This window comes from Amphiura filiformis, chromosome 1 (genome assembly GCF_039555335.1).
Source record: "Amphiura filiformis chromosome 1, Afil_fr2py, whole genome shotgun sequence".
NCBI classification, from domain to species: Eukaryota; Metazoa; Echinodermata; class Ophiuroidea; order Amphilepidida; family Amphiuridae; genus Amphiura; species Amphiura filiformis.
The window spans coordinates 6,977,969-6,999,019 of record NC_092628.1 but is presented as its reverse complement, the minus strand read 5'-3'; the positions used below and the strand labels follow the sequence as shown (position 1 = coordinate 6,999,019).

Sequence of the window (21,051 nt, the reverse complement as noted above, 5' to 3'; positions counted from 1 at the left end):
TATAAATATCTTAAGCACGTAATTTTAATTCTCACTGCACGGATTTGAAATCTCACTGCACGAACGTGCTAGGAGGCACGTTAAATAATTATGCATATCCATGCATTGTTTTCCTCCATGGTCGCCAGCCAAGGTGCGTTCCGTATGTCACAGTCCCTGCTCGCTAAACATGCGCGCATATAATGGATTATAGGTACTTTTCATTAGCTGGTATTAACCCCTAGTTATAAAGTATATTAAGTCGGTAAGTTTTTACACTTGCACGATTAAGACAAAGGTGGGAAATGGCTTCACAGATATACGTTACCCCAGATACGTTACCCCAATACGTACAACGGTACAAGTAATATTGCTCAAAAATGAAGTATTGTTGAAAAATCACCCATGCATTCAGTTTCGTGTTCTGAAACTTTTAAAGTTTACGATTCTGAATGATTTTCATGAATTCTTCGTGGTTGGCATTTTGTCATTCCTGAGATCAAACTTGAACACTTTATCGGAGAAATGTACCTGTTGGGAAAATTTTGAAAATTTTGGCTAGATTAGGGGAAAATTGGGCTATTTTCCGAAAAAATTGAGAAAATTTTGAAAAAAGGACCCATTCATATACCAAAATAGGCTTTGAAAAAAGGGGTCATTGATATACCAAAAGGCTGAAAATGCTACTCATATTTGCGGCACCGCGTCCCCGTATGCATGGTATGGTCATTTGTACTGAGTACCCCCCCCCCCCCCGGATAAAACCAAGAAACTTAGAAGGCAAGGAAGCAAAAAGTGGACAATGAAGCAGATGATGGCCGGACGTACTAAAATAGGATTTAGTACGTCCATTTAGTCCCGGATTTAGAGCTATTTAGCCTAGTACGTCCATGGTCAAACAACTTAGTCCTCATTTTTTAAAATAATAAATACTTTGCTTGAGTGATTCACAGTGAACCACATTATCATGCTCGCTACACAATTGATCGATTTTCTGAACCCATAAAAGTAATTTACAAAGTTTAATGTACAGTTAAATGTTAACTTTACCATTTTTCAAGCACTTGTTTTTTATGGACCACACTTCACACCGATAAGCACTTTTGTTGACCAAAGTAATCACGAAAGCAGGCCGTTTGTGAAAGCAGGCTGGCGAGATGTAATTCGACAACCTCCTTGCATGTTTGGTTAAATGTTGAGACAGTTTTACTTTTCATTTCAGGCAGAAGAAATAAGTTAACGAAACGAAAAGGAAGATTGCGGGGCAAATGGTTAGGCAAAGGTTTTACCGGTACGCGCCATTAGTCTTGGGTATTGGTGAACTTTTATTTTACGGTGAGCTTTTATTCGGTTGGGCAACCTTGGTTTACGTCCTAAAAGAAGAGGGATATTACAGTCACCTATGCACAAATGGTACTGCCAACAACGAAACAACGAATGAAGAAAATACTCCTCCAACATGTGCCGAGCAAGATGTTATTTTGAACTTGGTTTTTACAGTGGGGATATTCTCACTCCAAGGAGGTATTCTCTTCGCTGGATTGTTATTCGACTATTTTGGAACAAGGTTTTTACGTTTATTGCTACAGTAAGTGCCGCTCATTTAGCTTCATTTGGAATTTCTATTATTCAAAATAAAGGCCTATGCCTATTGCCTAGCCATTTCGTGGAGCAATTTTACACTATATTGTTATCATTGCTAAAATGAGGATTTCGTGATCCTATACATCCTCTTTTTATGACATTTTCAGTAGATATCCACGAAAAAAGCTTATTCCCAAAATTTCAGTTGATACCGATTTTGCGTTTGAGTTATGCATGATTATGTGTTTTACACTGCTCCATAGGCCAGTGTTGTAATTTCGTTCTAGTATACCAGAACAAAATTCAAATTTGACGATATTTTTGCTAAAATAATTAATCTGCAAGAAATTTTTAGTACATAAACATTAGGGAACAACCCAAAAGTTCGATGAAGCCCTATAAACGAAAGTCCTTTCGTTCTTTTGTTAGTTAAAACATCGGTCAAAGTTGATCTTTTTTTAGGATTTTTAAAATTTTACAATTATATATTAAAATATATAATTGCACAAGTTTAGTATTTTCTGAAGTACGATATTGACATTTTACAGTGGTTGCTTCAAAATGATTTCAAATAAATATAGAGTGCAGTACCTGCAACTTGTAAGTTCATTTTTTAAAGCAGCTGTTCCGCACTTTGATTCTTTTTATTTGAAAATCCAGCAAGTCCTAATTTTTTATAAAGAAAATATTTCAAAATAAAATAGAATTATTGTTTCTTAAGGGATCTTGAATGAGCGTTTTGAGCGTTTCGACAGTATTTTTTGTGGGACATGAGAGCACATCAGACATATCGAATTGCATTCTGAATACGAAGAATGACTTTCTGATATCAAATAATTTTCATTTTTTGAAATTCACGATATAATACAAATTTTATGACAAATTATTAAAATTTGATATTTTTCACATTTTTGATATAACAGTCTTCGAAGTAAATTTGATAAATCTAATGATATATTCTTAAAGTGTATGTAGCTGGGAGGAAAAGTTGACAATCAATTGAAAATTTTGACCTTTCATATTGAAGATATGGATTTTTTCCCCAAAAGACCTAATTTTTGTGTGTTTTGGGAAAAAAATGCATATCTTCAATACGAAAGGTCAAAATTTTCAATTGATCGTGGGCTTTTCATCCCACCTACATACACTTTAAGTATAAATCAGTATAAATCATCAGATTTATAAAGTTTACTTCGAGTACTGTTAAATATCAAAAATATCAATTTTTAATCATTTGCCATAAAATGTGTATTACATTGCAAATTTCAAAAATCAAAATTTTTGATATCAGAAGGACATTCTTCGTATTCAGAATGCAATTCGATATGTCTGATTTGCTATAATGTCCCACAATAAATACTGTCCAAACGTTCATACCCCACCCCTTAAACGTGATTAATATCAAAGACGCTATGACACCCCGATTAGTAATTTTACTACCGGAGGTTACACTCCTCGTTAGACCTGGGTCAATATTCATATTGTGGGTCCTTTTCATATATCTTGAAATTCCAAGATGATATGACACCCGAGTGGGGTCAAAATGAAAAAGATCAAAAGTACAGAATATAATAATAAATAATTTCCCCACCGGGAGGGGGCTACTCCTCATAAGACTCTGGTAAATATTCCTAGTTTGGGTCTCTATCTCGAAATGCCAAGAAGGTGTGACCCCCGGGTGACAGTGGTATAGTGCCGAAGCCACATGGTTCAGCTATGGTGCGGTAATCGCTCTAAAATGGTTTAGGCTTTATAGCGCGTTATTAGCGCAATTGTGTTATTTTTGAATTCCCCTATTACACCTGGAGGGGTGGTATTAGCGCTATTGTGCTATTCTTAAAATAGTTTGCGCCTTATAGTATGCTATTAGCGCAATTTTGCTATTCATAAAATGGTTTAGGCCTTATAGCGCGTTATTAGCGCAATTATGCTATTTTTGAATTCCCCTAGTACACCTGGGGTGCTATAATGTTTAGGGGCGGTGTTCGTGGATGAAGTTAGAACGAGCCAATATACACTCATTTACTGTTTCATATAATTAAATTGTGATGTTTTGTGACAAAGCAGAAAATTGAAGAATGGAATATTGCACAACTTCAGAAGATAACTTATACTGATTTCTAAATAAAATCAAAGCACAAGTTAGACTTCTCCGTAGTCCACTTGCCAATTGTGCATACTCTGGCTATTACATTTAAGCTTTAAACTCTGATTTAATGACTCTGATTTAATGAATGTGAGCACAATTGATAGATTTTCACAACTGATCTTTTCAGTCACCGTACGCCCTATGTTTGTTAGCTTCCATTTCGGATAATAAATTGGCAGATTCTAAAATTAGAATTGTTCAGTATTGAAGTGTCATTATAATTATGCCATTATGATATGTTGCATTCAATAATATAAGCCTACGTAGGGCCTATACTTTACTTTTACTGTCACAAATATAATTATATAAACTTTTTCATAACCATTTTATACTAGTATTTTGATGTAATAAATATCAGTATAATTTCGAGTTCAACTGAATGCGTTCATCATGATTAATAACATTTTTATTAATCAAAAATCGACTATGGCATAGTCTAAGCACAAGTAAGTACACATTTCTTGGTGATTTCTTCTAGATTAGGCCGTATAAAATTAATGTTTTGGTTCTCGTCCAGAGGATTTTCATGAATTGATGAGGGAGGGAGGTGTTTTTTTTTTTTTTTTTTTTCAATGTAAAATTAGCATTGTCAGTAGTTTTCGGTCTTCTCCAACAGTGCTCGAGGAAACGATGAGGCCCTTTTTTTTTTTTTTTTCAAATGTGAGATTCTGAGGGATAAACCCCCTAGAGTACCACAAAAAGACTTGGAAGTGATGCTTGTTCTCTAATAAACTTATTTTTATGTATGAAGATTTCATAAATCATTCCAAAGTCTAAAAAAATTGAAAAATCTAAAAAAAAAAAAAAAATCTGACAAATCCCAGAAATTGAGGAGGAGGGACGAGAACCAAAATATTAATTTTACACGGCCTTATGTGTAATTTCTTTTTACAGTCTATGGTTTAATATTGCAATGGAATTGAATGGGGGGTTTGTTCTAGATGTTGAGAGGAGGTAGTGGATACTTGGGATCCGGGGATGCGTTGTAAAATTATATGGTTTTGTGCGTATAAATATGCCCAAATGTTTCACCTTAGTTTATTCATTATTTTCTACAATAAATGGCAAATTTGGTGTCAAAAACATTGTAGAACTACGAGTTTTCTTTGTGCAAAGATACCTTCATGTTTGCTGTCGGTTGCTAAATACTAGAGTTATGAACGTTCAAAATGGTAAAGGGACTTTTGGGACACCTTGTATATTAATTGAGTCATTATTCCTCCTTTTCTTAATGTATCAGCTAGAGAAGATGTTAGAAAATTTTCACTTCTTTCAAGGTTGTTACTATACATCCCAGACATTTTTTTCTATAGAAACTTTCTATTGAAAGGTAAAATTATTCTTTACCATTATATAGTATTCTATTTTCAAATTGCGTCATTGAATTGTGTAACAATTCTCTTACAGATGGGTTGACACAAAACATATTCTTTTGCGAGTTTAATCACAGACATTGGAACACACAATGAACCAGACAATACAAGGATATCTGGATTTCCTCGAACATTTTCGGCAGGTGTATTTGCATAGCATAATGCATATTTCTATAGTTTCTTAGTGGCGAGTTATAATCATCAAAAATATTGCAGAGTTACGCAGCTTACGGCAGAGTGGAGTATGTTTGTGTTGAGAATGTGTATGTAGTCGAGTTGAATGTAGGCGTTACGGTTTAGGGGTGGGGTGTGGTGGTGGGGTGTGCGTGCACACCCCTGCATGTTTGCTTGGGTGGTGGTTGTGGTGTGTGGGTGTTTACATCGTGTCCTGTTCTACGATGTGGCCATGCTTTTGCTTTGTTCTGGTTATTTCATTGTTTTATTTCATATCAAACATGCTCATCTATCAAGTTACAGTTTTTCAACATCAATTTCCTCGTAAAATGACCTTTATACGTGTAACTGGGTACACAAACTCATACTCCAAGTATTTTGAGACCATTTTTGGACATTCAAAAAATTTGGTCAAAACATTGTCAATTTTTGGACATTCGTTATGCCTATTTGACCGCATTTCGCTCTAAATTCATTTTTCTGCATTGATCATGTTTCATGCCCGGGTGTCTTGGAGTGATTGGATACCATTTTTGGACGAAAATTTGAAACTCATTTATTCTAAACAATAAGCCCAATTTCTTTCAAAGTTTTTTTATAATGCTTTTCATTTGCATATTTGAAAGCAATTACTCTGGATTCTCTCATCATAATCTCTTTAAAAACATTATAAATGCTCGGTGTTTAAACATAATACATAAATACATAATTATATTAAATAGAAGTTGGTGATAAAAATACCTGAAGGACAGTCTTCTTGAATTTAAAAAAAATCTTTTCATTAAAAAAGGGAAGGAATTATATATAGCAAAAATTACTTTTGAAGTTCTCGCACATTCCTTCCATAGACATGTTTCATTGAAAGATAAAAAATAGTTATCAATAGTCAACCAACATAATAGACTACCCATTTTGGAAATAATATACTTATAAGTTTAAGGGATCGGACAGCAACGTTTGCACAGTATTTTTGTGGGACCTGAGAGCACATCAGACTCACCAAATTGCATTCTGAATACGAGGAATGTCCTTCTGATATCGAATACCGGTATTATTTTTTTACATTCGACATATCTCTGCGACATAGGCCTATTGTATTCCTTGGTATTTGCCACCCAAGCCGGTAAATTAATTTGTTAAATAGCATGGCATTTGGCAATAGTCTATATTGAATTATATTGACCCAGTTTCCTTTTTTTATGCTTTTAGTTATTTTTTATAATGATGCCTATTGTTTTGTGGGCAATTAAATTGTGAATGCTCAAATTGCGCATGCTTATAGAGAACTTTGATAGCTGGGGTTGGGCGATTTTTGGGAAGGGTATTTTCCCGGGGGGGGTCACTCCCATTGTGGCCTGTATGTACACCATCCGCGATAATCAACTTTTGAAAAGCACCCTAAACAAGGATTTAAAGGCCCTTTCAGTGATTTCACAGGAACATTAAAAAAATGGAAATTTGTCAGAGTTGCTTAGAAATAAAGAATAAGTCTACAGAATTTCATTAAACCACTTTTCCCTGAATACATCGACAAATTAGTCAAAAACAGAAGTAATTAGAAAGGTTTTCTACTTCAACTCAGATCGACTCGAGAAAATCGAGATTTTCGTACAGTGCGCCACCAATCGACTGGAAAAACTTCCTAGTCCAGTGTTTCTAACACGGGGAAGTAGAGTCTAAATTGATTTAAAACAGACGTTTAATTTTTGTAGTAGAAAACAAAATAAGCAATTAAAGGTCAGTTAGGTCACCGAGGCAAACTAACGGTCAATTCAAATATGAAAAACAGTTAAAATTGTGTATTTTGTTTAAAATAGTAGCTACTGATGTAATAAGTAGTAGAAACAATACGCAACGCGTGTTGGTACGTGGAGAGTGAGCTTCTTTCGATCTCGAGTCGGACTTTTTGTACTGTCAGTATCAAAAGTCCAGAATCATGCAAATGCTTTATTTTGTCTAAAATACACGGCTTTCGACCGAACCACTAGCAGGCTATGTTAGCACATCTATGCCAATTACAAAGGTACCAAAATCTGAATTTTGATGATTTTTACGATCGTCCGGATGAGCAAATCACTGAATGGGCCTTTAACCCTTGGCTAAAACGCGCCTGTTCACATTCTTGCATCAAATTTCATACCCTAAATTTCATTTCCGCATATTAGCAATTGCAATTTAAATTTTGCTACCCTTTTTACAAACTTTTCATGTTTTTGACACCCTTAGAAACACGAACCGCGCGTATCGTGCCTACCCACGAAAAACTACCCTTTTTACGCGTTTTTATTATCGCGGATGGTGTACAAGCCACAATGGGAGTGACCCCCGGGGGTATTTTGTCGGTGAGTACTTCATATCCAAACATCCTCGTCCTGACTCTTTCAGAGGATGCCGACTTTAGACACCGCGGTTCTCGGCAAAGAGAAATTTTAAATATGGGGTGGGCGGTTTTCAGAAAAAAAGGCAATAATGCCAACTTTGTAAACACATATACAGCGGTTCTCGGGAAAGAGAAAATTTAAAATGTGGTATGGGGCGGTTTAAAAAAACAAACAATAATAACGGGCGGTGATCTGGCATGGGGCGGTTTTCAGAAAAAAAAACAATGTTTAGGGGGTGGTGTTCGTGGATGAAGTAAGCACGAGGCAATATACACCATGAACTGTTGCTCAAATTTTGCTTTTAACGCATTTTGAAATGAAAGAGAAGTTTGGAAGCTGACGGGAAGGGATTATTGTCGGTGAGTACTTCATATCTAAACATCCTCGTCCTGACAACTCTTTCAGAGGATGTTGACTTTAGACACAGCGGTTCTCGACAAAGAGAAATTTAAAATCTGAGGTGGGCGGTTTTCTGAAAAACAACAACCCAATAATGCCAACAGCGGTTCTCGGGAAAGGGAAATTTAAAATCTGGGACGATGGGGGTGGTTTTCAGAAGAAAAAAATAATGTAGGGGCAGGCCTATATAGTCTGTGAGTATAAACATCCTCGTCCTGACAACTCATAGCGGATGCCGACTTTAGACACAGTGGTTCTCGGCAAAGAGAAATCCCCCAGATTCAAGCAATTCCTACATTCAATCAGAGAAGATGAAAAGAGAGGAGATTTAGATTAAGCTAATTATCCCAATTATTGACTCACACGTCAGCATTTGAAGTAGGGGCCTAAACATTACCGGAAAACATAAAACCTTCATGGCTGAACTGAGTTTCATCCTTAAGGGAACAACCCAAAACTTCGATGTAGGGAGGGAAGGGGTCAAAAAGCCCTATTACGTTTGTAAAAAAGTAGTTAAAACATCGGTCAAAGTTGATCTTTTTAAAGGATTTAATATATAAATTTTAGTATTTTCTGAAGTACGATATTGACATTTTACAGTGGTTGCTACGAAATAATTTCAAATAAATATAGAGTGCAGTACTCGCAACCTGCAATTTTTAAGTTCATTTTTAATCAGCTGTACCGCACCTTGATTCTTTTTTATTTGAAAATCCAGCAAGTCATAATTTTTTTTTCGTGCCCAAAAAGGTATGAAGAAAAATATTATAAAATAAAATAGAATATTGGTTTCTTCCATAAACGTGATCAATATCATTGCATTGTTGCACTCCTCCACATCCCCATGCACCATAGCGACGATCCAGTATCATATGAATCCGGGTTGGAATTTTCGATATTTGAAAACTTACGTTAGAAGGGAGGGGGAGGGGGTTAGCCTTCTAACGAAAGGACTTTCGTTTATAGGGCTTCATCGAACTTTTGGGTTGTTCCCTTATGTAGCCAGAGGTTTCTAGTGGTATAAAAATCTCAACTTTTTTTGAAAAAAGTGGGGGGGGGGGGGTGAGGCTGTGAATTACGAAATGTCCTTTTAAGGGCTCGGATAGCAACGTTTTTACGTATTTTTTGTGGGATCTGAGAGCACATCAGACACACCAAATTGCATTTTGAATACGAGGAATGTCCTTCTTATATCAAATAATTTTTTTTTTTTTAGAAATTCGCGATATAATACAAATTTTATGGCAAATTGTTAAAAATTGATATTTTTGACATTTAACAGTCCTCGAAATGAAATTTATATATCTAATGATATGTACTTAAAGTGTATGTGGCTGGGATGAAAAGCCGACAATCATTTGAAAATTTTGACTTTTCTTATTAAAGATATACATATTTTCCCCAAATGATCTAAAAATGTAGGTCTTTTTGGGGAAAAATGTGTAGATTATACGAAAGGTGATGATCGTCGGCTTTTCCTCTCCGATACATACACTTAAGTATATACCAGTAGATTTATAAATTTTACTTCGAGGACTGTTAAATATGAAAAATTTAAAAAAGAATTAATAATTTGAAATAAATTTTTTATTATATCGCCAATTTAAAAAACAACAATTACTTGATATCAGAAGGACATTGATTCCTCGTATTCAGAATGCAATTGATACGTCTGATGTGCAGGATGATTTAAGTACTACCCACCACCCCACAGCTGGGTTTACGGTACAGCAGGCGAGCAGTGTGAGTAACATGACACCACTGCTTTGTTATGCTGCATAGAAGTGCATGGTTAAATTTGAATTTGTACAGTTATATTTACATAAAAAACGCTGTGAAGATGCTGGTCGATTTCACATTTTATAAGTAATAACGACACACGCGCAGTTCTAAAACAACATCTTTTGCACAGAGTTCAATGGGATTTGAAAAGTAAAGTGGCAGTTGAAACTCTAGTGATAACACTTTCGCAGTGCATGATGGGGCTTCCTTAAATCATCTCTGGGTCTTTTTTTTGGGGGGGATGACTGTATATCTTCAATACCAAAGGTCAAAATTTTCATAAAAAATGACGGACGGGTTTTCCTCCCAGTACACATGGTACACGTAAATGAAGAGCACCTCCGACGAGCATGGGCTGATTGGGCTCGGATACACGAAGTGCCGAAACCGGAGAACATGCCTAGAGATTGCATTGGAGACATGCCAAGCTAGTCTTAGTTCAATCGTCTGTGGTTCAAATCCTCATCAAATCCTCATCGGCATTTGTTAAGTTTTAGAAGTAATTAAGTAATTGCTTTAATCTGTGTAGGCCTATAATGTATATTTATATTTTGTTCAGCCTTTTACTTTTATCTGGGCTGATCATTATGGCATTCTCAAGTCCATCTATACCCGATCTTCTGTTCCCGGGAATGGTTTGCATCACAATTGGCGGTTTTCCAATCCTGTTTACTAATATACAGGTACGATTCATAAAATCCCATAACCCGGCCTATACCGGGGGGGGGGGGGGGGCACTAAAATGACCATACGGGTATACATGTTTCCCCAAAAGTCTCCCCATTTTGGATTTTGCAATTTCAGAAACAATTCCAAAATTTGACCAAAACAGAGCTCCGAAAACCCCTTGATTATAGATAATTTCAGCTCTAAAGGCCTGAATTGCTCATAGTGACTCACATTTCTGTTTTTTTTTCAGGCAATTTTCAACCAGAAAGCCCATAAAGACCCTTGATTTTGAAGACCTTGAAGACCCCCTTTTACCGGTACGCTGTCAAAGACTCACCACCTCAAAATTCGGGGGGAAATTTGCCGGCATATTTATTCATTTCCGTACTGTTTTCCTAAGCCCTTTTAGAGCATTTTTATTAAAAGGCGCCCCATATATGTGTGCCAACATCGTTTGCCCGCCCACCTCGTAATTATTGAACCGTCCCCTAAAGAGCTCAATCTTTTCATACAAACCGAAATTTGTTAAGGGATGAAATCAAAACTCTACCGGCGGTTACCAGCGGTTGAACCGCGTCCCATTGTTATTGATTAGAACAAATGAAACCGGCTCCAACCGGACGTCACAGCCCGGAGTCGGCTGTCAACCTCCGGCCGGTCGAGTTTTGATTATCATCTCTTAGCTGTTAACCACGAATAACAACATTCAAATGCCATTTCCCCCTGAAAATGGTTAATATACGTGGTGTTTTGTACAAGATATTTAGAGTATAAAGGTATAAAACACGTTTTGCAATTTTGTATTTTCCAAATTGCAAAACAATATATTTTGCTGAACTATTTCACAGATAGGTAATCTATTTGGAAACCACAGAGCAACTATAATGACGCTACTAAGTGGATGCCTCGATTCTTCTAGCTTTGTAATGCTGCTTATTAAGGTAGAAAACAATAATGGCCTCTTAAAGGTGGTACTTCACCCCCTGATAAATTTTGTGACTAAATTTGCATTTTTATTAAAAATAACTACACGCTGGTAACAAAAGTTATGCATGTAATTATTTCGTGTAAGCTAATCCTAACCCTAACCCTATAATCCTAACCCTAACCCTAATTTCGTGTATAATTACATGAAGGAGTAACCTATTGTGCATGCGGGCAACATGGACAGCATGTGCATAGCGTAGCATCAGTGAAACCGGGAATCTTTTTGTTAACCCTGTATAATACTTCATTAGGCGAGTTTACTTATGGCCTTAAAGCCTTAATGTACGATCTTTTTTCAGAATATACCTTTATTTTTTCAAAACCGATTTTTTTTTTTGTGGCATATTTCTGTAATACTTACACATGTTTCAACTTACATCTATGAGCAAACTGTCAAATTCGCCCTATTTGTAGTAAAACGGGATGATGTTTTGTTGGTCCGACATATTATCATAATTTTTCAGTATTATGATAATAATATGTCAAAACGATCGCAAATCTTAATCTCCTACGAAGCCAATTTGGTTACGCTCCCTCCACGTGGAGGGAGCATATCCAAACTGGCTGCGTAGGAGACTAACTCTGAGGCCACACTCTGAGGCCACACTCGCCGTCGTAATCCAAAAAGTGCGAGATATTTCGAGTGATTAAAGTTTATGATGTTGTTTCTTTGCAAATTTCCAATGTTTTTCGCATCCAAATGTATTGGGAACTTTCATAATGATTGCATATTATCAGTTTGGAAGAAAGAAAAAATCTAAAAATTTAAAAAGATCGTACATTAAGGCTTTAATTTGTCTATATTAATTTTTATTGTTTTTATTTATATTTTCCATCACATTATACATGCAGCTTGGGTACGAAGGTGGTATATCTATTCAAATAGCATTTGGTACTTTAGCCGGAGCGACTTCCTTCTTCTTTATTAATACATTTATATTCCTGCCAAAGCGTCATATTCCCTGGCCGTTGCCACCAGATTATGGACAGAAAAAGAAGAAAGACGATATGACCGATTTAGCAGAGAAAATGGATGAGAACAGAGAGGAGCAGGACAAAGAAAACGTGCCCAGTAAAACCAGCAATGATGAAAGTAAGTGCCACTGATTTTATATATAATTTTGTCAATCCGTCCAAGGTATAGTGGTTCTGTTGGATTGCAGTGGCAAGGACCATAATTGTTTGTTTATTTTATTTCTTCTTTTGCCTGAGTTACTCATTTAGTTGATGTGGAGGTATCCTCTGTTCTCTTTTCAATCTTACACGGGGAGGTTAAGGGGGTTTGATATGCTTGGGGTTGCGGGCGGAGTTGATTTGGGGGAGCAAAACAACTAATGGGGGGCAACCTCCTAACCTCCCCCCGTAGATCACACTAATTATATTTCATTGACTATATGTTCACAGGCAATACAGTTTCCCGTCAGCTTGTTGTGACTAGAAGGAAGGATTTCCCGACAGTTAAATCCTGCATATGTTGTCCGTTATTTGTCATGTTTAATATTTGGTTTTCTGTTCTACAATTACGCCTGCTGTATTTCCTGGGTACCCTCAATCCTTTCCTGGTCCAGATAACTGATGGCGATGAAAAACTGGGTAAGTCAATAATGATCACTGTGATGTAGACCTTCGTCGTGTCCGTAGAACGACTGGTAATGTAGACAATACCATTGCAACCCAAAACCCCGCCCAAAACACGGACAGTCCGAGTCTGATGAGACATCTATACCGTCTGATAGAGTTTTCCCTCCCACTTCCCATAGGCTAGGCTAAGTTCTATCTAAGAATTATAAATTCTCTTTTACTGATTTTGGCTTAGAAAAGCTCAGAAAACGGAATTTAATTCAGCCCGCAGATCCCACGATTCTATCGATAATGCCCAAAAAGTTAGCTGACTCTAAACTTTGGTCTGTTACTTTTAGTCATTCATCATTACCAGTTGATAGCATTAACCATAGAATAACCGTTCATGCATTAATGTTCATTTATTTTATATTTCAAGGGAAACAAAGCCATTACAACATTTTTGATCATTTTATTTTCCTTTCAGTGAGCCAGTACACAACGATTTTCAGCTTTTATCAGCTTTGCGGTGTTTTTGTGGCGCCATTTTCTGGACTGATTCTTGACAGAAATAAGTCACGACAAAGTGAGTAAGGCCTACTTGTCGTTTTCGAAGCTAAGTAGGAAATCTTTAATCAAAGAACTAATCAAAGACAGAATTAATAAAAAATTCCATTTAAAAGGAATAGGGCGAGCAAATGAGAAACTGTCAAGATAAAGCTGGTAGTAGTACAATGTTACTTCGATGTAAATTTGTCAGTATTAGGAGAGGAGTGAAATGTTGATTGAAATACCGGTAATTGAACTAGGAATACTGGTGTTGGAAGTTTATTGTTAATAAAAAGTTATGATCGTCCTTGATCGTGAAGTTTATCCGATTTATTTATGGTATTATTAATGACAAACATGCGCGTCAATCTGGGGGAACGTGGGGGTATGTCCCTCCACATTTTGGGATGGGGGACACAATATTAAATGTCACCCCCCCCCCCCCCACACACACACCCACATCCACGCGTTTCGGCAAATATAGGCAATATTCGGTATTTTTGGCTAAAATCGTATGCACTTAATCCTCTATACACTTTAAAATTCACCTTGATTGTGGACTTAAATAGTTTAAAAAGTGAACAACTGTCCCCGTAAACTTGACTGGTAAAAACTTTGCCTACCCTGATGATGTCTTACACCTGGTATGACCTTCCTAAAGTTCTTTAATATGCAAGCAAAATCGGGACAGAATAATGCTCACTGGACAAAAAAAGTCCAGGCACGCCACTAGAAATGATGAACTGTAAACTACTTCAATGGGGCCTTATATCATGTATATTGGCCATTTTACACAATAATAGTGTAAAAAGTGTCCACCAAATGCCTTCATTTGGGGCTCGTTTTGTGTAAAATTTTCTGGGGGTGTGCGCAGAGTACCGCATCGCGCATCGGAAAGCATTACAGTGTGACAGGTGCATCTCATCGGACCAATATAGGCCTATTTTCGCTTATCGCCCAAAAAAGACTCAGTAGTTTGCATCTGACGTCATCTGGCAATTAAACTCGGACACGGTTTGTTTACGAGTGTCGTGATTGTGTTTGTTTTTAACGTGACGGTGAACGCGTGCCCTATGGTTAATTTTGAACCTTCAAAAGATATATACACCGTGAAGCCGTTTCAAAAGTTAGGTCTTATAGTAGTAAGAAACTTTTTCCCTGAAGGCACCATCCACTTTCGCCATTTTCTGCGATTCCTTTTCTTTGATCAGCATCAGATAATCAACCTTTCCTTTATGCGCTGCTAACAGCTGCTAACCATTCTCAGTTTGATTGATTTGATTGATTGCCCCTGATGAGACGGTGATACTTGGACAATGTACCCCTCCTGGCTATAAGTTCCTAAGCCTATCTAGACCCAAAAGGGATGGTGGAGGAGGGATCGGTACTGTATATAAGGAGAACATTGAACTTAGTATTACACCTTCTAGTTTCACTACAGTTAACTTTGAGTATTGTATCGCTACTCTTAAAAACTCTGTTCAGTTTGTTGTGGTCTATCATCCCCCACCATCAAAAGTAAACGGACTAAAGAGATCTGAATTCCTGGAGGATTTTGAAGTTTTCCTTGAGGAATTGTCTGTTATACCTACTGAAGTTGTCCTTGTGGGTGATTACAATATTCACGTTGATGAACCGCATAAACCAGAGACACGAAAATTCAATGATATTCTGCCCAGCAATGGTTTTCTTCAATTAATCACTGAAGTTACTCACAAAAAGGGACACACCCTTGATTTGTTAATCACTAATGAAAATGATAATATCATCCAGAGACATGCTGTTCTTCCACCATTTTACTCAGATCATCGCATTATTACTTGTTCCATCAACCATGCAAAACCTCCACCTGTAAAATCGGTTATTCGCTCACGCCAATTTGGTAAAATGAAACCTGAGCAGTTTACCGAACTTTTGCAAAAGCGCATGTCTGAGTGCCTCTTGACTGTGAGGATCCAAATGTCCTTACTGATGCGTATGAGTCCTTAACAAAGTCTGTGCTTGATGAAGTCTGCCCTATTACCACCAGGGAGCGTATTATAAGACACAGACTACCGTGGTACAACGAAGACATCCATCTAGCCCGGCGCATCAGAAGACGACTGGAACGAAAGTGGCGAAAGAGTCAATCTGAGGAAGATAATGAAGAATTTGTCGCTCAAAAGAATCAAGTCATTAAACTTATCACTGACTCTAAAATTGAGTATTTCTCCAATAAGTTCGCTGAATCAAATGTTAAAGATATGTATGCTACAATTAATGGGTTGCTTAACAAATCTCAAAAATACTACCTGTTCTTGATTGTCCTGATCAAGCTCTTGCCAACAAGTTGAGAAGATCTGGGACAATGTTAATGTTTCTCCTAGTTCTACTGATGATAGTATTGCGAATTCTGACTCTATAGAACCCAGTAATCTTGATGCTAACATGAACTGTTGCTTAAACACATTCACTCCGCTATCTGAGACAGATATTGAGAAGATCATAAAAGGTTTCCTAGTAAAACATGTAACTTAGATACTCTGCCGACTTGGCTTGTAACGAATAATCTTCCGATCTTGTTGCCGATTTTCACAAAAATTGTCAACAGTTCGTTAATATCTGGTATTTTTCCAAACGCACTCAAAGAGTCTATTATCACTCCAGTGATCAAGAAATCAAATCTTGACAACAATATCCTAAAGAACTATAGACCAGTGGCCAACATGAAATTCATGTGTAAGGTTATTGAAAAGGCTGCGTCATGTCAAGTAGTCACACATGTTGACAACTACAACCTGGGTGAAGTGAACCAATCCTCCTATAAGAGGTCTCACAGTACTGAAACCGCCCTGCTAAAGGTAAAAAACGACATCCTCCAGTACATGGACCATGGTAAAGTTGTCTTCCTGGTGCTACTTGACATGTCAGCAGCCTTTGATTCGGTGGATCACCATATCCTGTTGAATAGACTCAAATCAGATTTCAATATCGATGGCACATTCCATTCCTGGTATAGGTCATATTTTAATCAACGTAACGACATGTCTAGTGAACATTCGCTCACTTACTCATTAGTCATTACCCCAGGGGTTCCATCATTGGCCCTCAGTGTTTCATCATGTATACCATTCCCGTTGGTGAAATCATACGTCGTTACAACATATCCTTTCATTGTTATGCGGACGATATACAGCTTTATGCTGCCTTTGAACCCAAAGTCAGTGGTGACCGTGAGCGTGTGCTCAATATTCTGCTTGTATTTATTAACTCTTGGATGGTTAATAACAAGCTGCAGCTCAATCAGGACAAAACGGAATTTTTCATCATTGCCACCAATAGAGCTCTCAATAAGCTTCCCGTCATTGAGCTGAGCTTGGGCAACCACTCAATCAAACCATCTGCCAATGTTAAGAACTTAGGTGTTGTTTTTGATGGAGCTCTTAATATGTCTTCCCATATTAGCAATCTTTGTAAAACTCTCAACTTTCACATCCGTAACTTATATCGCTTACGACGTTTTCTCAGTCAGGATGCGTGTCATCATGCCGTCAGAGCACTTGACTTGTCTTTAGGGAGCTGTGGAAGGCCATCGTGGAAGGGGACGTCCATCAACATCTTGGACAAATGATGCGAAGAACGTTTCATCAGTCACACAGAATGGGTGTAACACGTTTGGCTTTTGATAGAAGTAGATGGCGTACTCTTGTGAAGACCACAGCAGCGCAATCCTGCGCCATCTGACCCAGAGAGAGAATGTAATACAATTCCAAATTAAATAAAGATCTTTACTAACACTAACAGTTTATTGACTTTTCACCACAAAGATTTTTTGCAGGTCAAAAGAGGGGGGAGGGGACAAGCGATTTTTGGAAGACCATTTTGAGAATTCACCACCCCGGGGGTACACATAATTATTGCACCATCCCACCGCCCCTAATTTATTTGTTCTTGTTTTTTCTTCAGGTGGTTCACCTAGAGGTCCATACGAGGATCTCCGTGATAGTGTGCTTGCATTCACTCTGACAACCTTACTTTATGTTGTATTCTCAATATGCAATGTCATCCCTGTCATTGAGGTCTTATATGTCACGTATTTCCTACACATCATTACCAGAGGATTTATGTATGCCTTAACTGCCGCGGTACTTCCAATATTGTAAGTCAAAAGTGTCAATACATGCGAGAGGGAGAGAGAGTGAGGGGAGAGGGAGAGAGAGAGAGATGGAGAGAGGAGAGAGATAGAGGAGATAGGGGAAAGAGAGAAGAGAAAGGGCTTTTAAAAGTGCTAGCAAAGAACAGAAGCTAACAGACATCCAACAGTCAAGTTAATAGAAACAAAATAATAGCATATTTACATTATTGTTACTGGGCCTACTACTTGGACAATTTTATCTATAGAAAATTTACCTTTGTACAAGTAATGGAATAAATTTCAGAGTAATAGAGTAAGGAACACTGACACAATCATATTTAACTCTGTCCCAAACCGTTATACGTTTCACAGCTTTCCCAGTCAATATTTCGGCACATTATACGGGCTTGTGGTAGCAGCAAGTAGCATCATTGGTCTATTACAGTTTCCGTTGTTCATTGTATCGCAGAAGTACTTCGACAACGATCCGTTGGTGGTAAGCAACCATGTCGATATTAGTGTCAGAAGACCAAATCTGGGCAGCAGTGGCGTAAATTTCTTTGTGACATGGGGGAGGGAGGTTGGTGTCAAATCCTTGAAGATATTATGTTGAGTTTCTATGTTGCAGCGGAGCGAAAGTATATAGCTTGTTTAGCTGCCAATAATCAAATATTGAACATTAAAGGAGACAAATATGCGAGTAAAGCGCGCACAAATTTGCAATTTGAAAGTGGCATTTGGTCCTGCCAGATTAAGTTTCTCTTAACAACTTCCACGCGAAGTGCAAAACATAATGCCAGTTTTAAGCCAATTTGAAGCTAAAATGATCCAAGTATGAACCTTTGATTCGAGCGAAGAGCGCGAAAATGTGCAATTCGAATTAGCGAGTTTTGCTCCTAGATTGGACTTATTGAAACAAACCCCGTTGATCAAATAATAAACTGCAGGGCACAATTCGCGCGAAAATTTGCAATTCGTGTTCCCACGATTAAGCTGCACTCCCCTGATTTCTCGAAGATTTCATTATATCGGGGATGATCATTTTGGCAAAAGCAAACAATAAATGTAAGTAAAATATTTATTAGAGTGTGTGCTTCAAAGGCTATACCGTATTGTATTAAAAAAATGCACGACGATCAAGTTATTCGTTTTTTACGGGCCCGCTACTTTTGTTTGCCTGATGCAAAAAAAAATTATCGCGAAAAATTTTCGGCCCCCCCTTAACATACCTCGAAAATTTCAGGCCCTCCCCCTTTTTGACATGAAAATTATCGGTCAACCCCATAAAGCATATAAATTCAATTTTCCCAGAAAAATTTGTGGCCATTTTTTTCAGGGCCCCCCTTAGGAGGGTCAAAATTTTTCAGCCACCCCTTTTGCATCACCATCTTCAGCCCCCCTTACAAGTGTTTGTAAGTCGGTCCCTTAGTGAGTATGTAAAAAAAGCCTTGTAATAAGTAAAGAAAAGAATAGACCTCGGAGGGCCCGTAAATAGCAAAGAAGAGATACCTTATAGGCCTAATGGACAGGAAAAGAGACCTTTGTTGGCCCGTAAAAAGAAAAGGTATCTTTTCTTTACCTTTTACGGGCCCATGAGGTCCCCTTTCTTTGCTTTTACTGCCCCATAGTAAAGTATGTTTTCTTCACTTTTTACGGGCCTAGGACCCAGGGCCCCGGGGTATGCATGTGAAGGGAAGGTGAACAGGACAGGATTTACTTTTTAGCGGCCATGGGCCAGACCAAAATTGGGAGGCCCCAAAACTCACCGTGAAAAGATCGACAGTGGTGGCAGAAGCATTAAAATTTAGAGAGGGTCGAGTTTTGTTCCGATTTTACCAGGATTTTACCAGGACAGTTACGCGCAAAAAAAATCAATTTCAGACTATTTTAGCCCAAAATGAAGGTGGATCGTTATTTAAAGGGCCAATGAGAGAGAAGAGCGGAAAATTTTACAAAGGTAGGCCAACCTTATTTTGGCCCAAAGCATGGGCAAAAAGGAAGATGCACAGGGCAATTTGGGGACCAATTTTTTTGGGGCTTTGGGCCTGGGTCAATCTGGCCCAATGGTCAATCCGGCCCTGAAGCTGAAAGCTCTCTATATAGTTTAGCAAAAACTCGGTGTTAAAATAATACCGGTTGGAGTCAATAGAGGACCGCACCCAAGGGTGTTGTTTTTTAACACTTTTGGGTGTTATTTTTACACTCTGTGTCATTTTTGATCTGAAATGTATACAAAATTAACATTAAAAGTGTTTAAAAAACCACAACACCCCTGGGCGCGGTCCTCTATGCTCCAACCGGTGTTACCTTTAACACCCGAGTTTTTGCAGTGTAGGCCTTCTGACATTTGTCTTTTTCATGATTATTTTATCTTCTCAGATTAATCTCATACTATTGATGGCATGTATGGTTACGATTATACTACCAATTTACATTCACTTCTATACCAAACGGAAAAATAAGGATTTTAATATTAAGGAAATAAAGGAACAGCGGAATGAATCCGCTGGCAAGGACAACCCAGTCAATGTGGAAGAAATATAACGGATATTAGGGGCTATCATTTTCTTCGGAAGGGAGGGGGGGTCCTAAATAAACGGGGGAGGGGGGGGTCATAAACTTTTGAAAAGAAAATGGGGGGGTCATAAAAATTTTGATGAAAATGTAGGGAGTCACAAGATGACCACATAATAGTGTGTATTCAAAAAGACCTGTTTAGCCTGTTTAGGGGATAAGGTGTATATGGTGGTGGGTGCATAGAGGTCATAAAATTGTGCCGAAATAGGGGGGGGGGGTGTCGCAATTTTATTTACTTTGGCCTCTGTAGTCCTGCTACATAAATAGCGGCCTCGAAACCAAAACTTTGATCCAATCGGTAGGGCCTAATCGTCATTCAGAAATAGTCACCATCAACTTCTGCATTGAATCGAGAGGGGATGCTTATTTTTTATATAAGGCAGGTCCATACCAGGAAAAACCACTGCTTTTCTCTACCAAAACCATACTATGTTACTTTGGATGAAAGAAGTAAAATAAGCCAAGGGGCCACTTCAATATTTTCCTTAAATCCACGATGGCGGCTAAAATCCACTAAAATCCCTAAAAATTCATGTTTAGGGACCTTTCACAAACACTCGTAATAGGGGGGGAGAAGCCTGATGCAAAAAGAAACATTCACATATTTTTTTCCTTTCAGACCTAAAATTATTTTCAGGGCCTCCCGTTTTGGCTATAAAAAATGAACGTCAACCCCATCGAAAATAGTGTAAACTCATGTTCTACAAGAAAAATTAAGGTGATATTTTTAAAGGCCACGTCATGCGTACCACCTTTCAGAGGGATAAACATTTT

General features: G+C 37.7%; 1 protein-coding gene across 1 annotated transcript; it reads left to right on the top strand.

The window, feature by feature from the left end:
• Window positions 1-1,125: 1,125 nt before the first annotated feature.
• LOC140169890 (equilibrative nucleobase transporter 1-like) lies at window positions 1,126-20,277 on the top strand. The gene is made up of 9 exons (XM_072193537.1): window positions 1,126-1,567; window positions 10,381-10,504; window positions 11,339-11,431; window positions 12,330-12,570; window positions 12,882-13,070; window positions 13,525-13,623; window positions 17,532-17,724; window positions 18,073-18,196; window positions 20,080-20,277. Exons 1-9 carry the CDS (start codon window positions 1,248-1,250, stop codon window positions 20,242-20,244), a joined length of 1,548 nt encoding a protein of 515 aa, XP_072049638.1. The 5' UTR covers window positions 1,126-1,247; the 3' UTR covers window positions 20,245-20,277.
• Window positions 20,278-21,051: the final 774 nt, after the last annotated feature.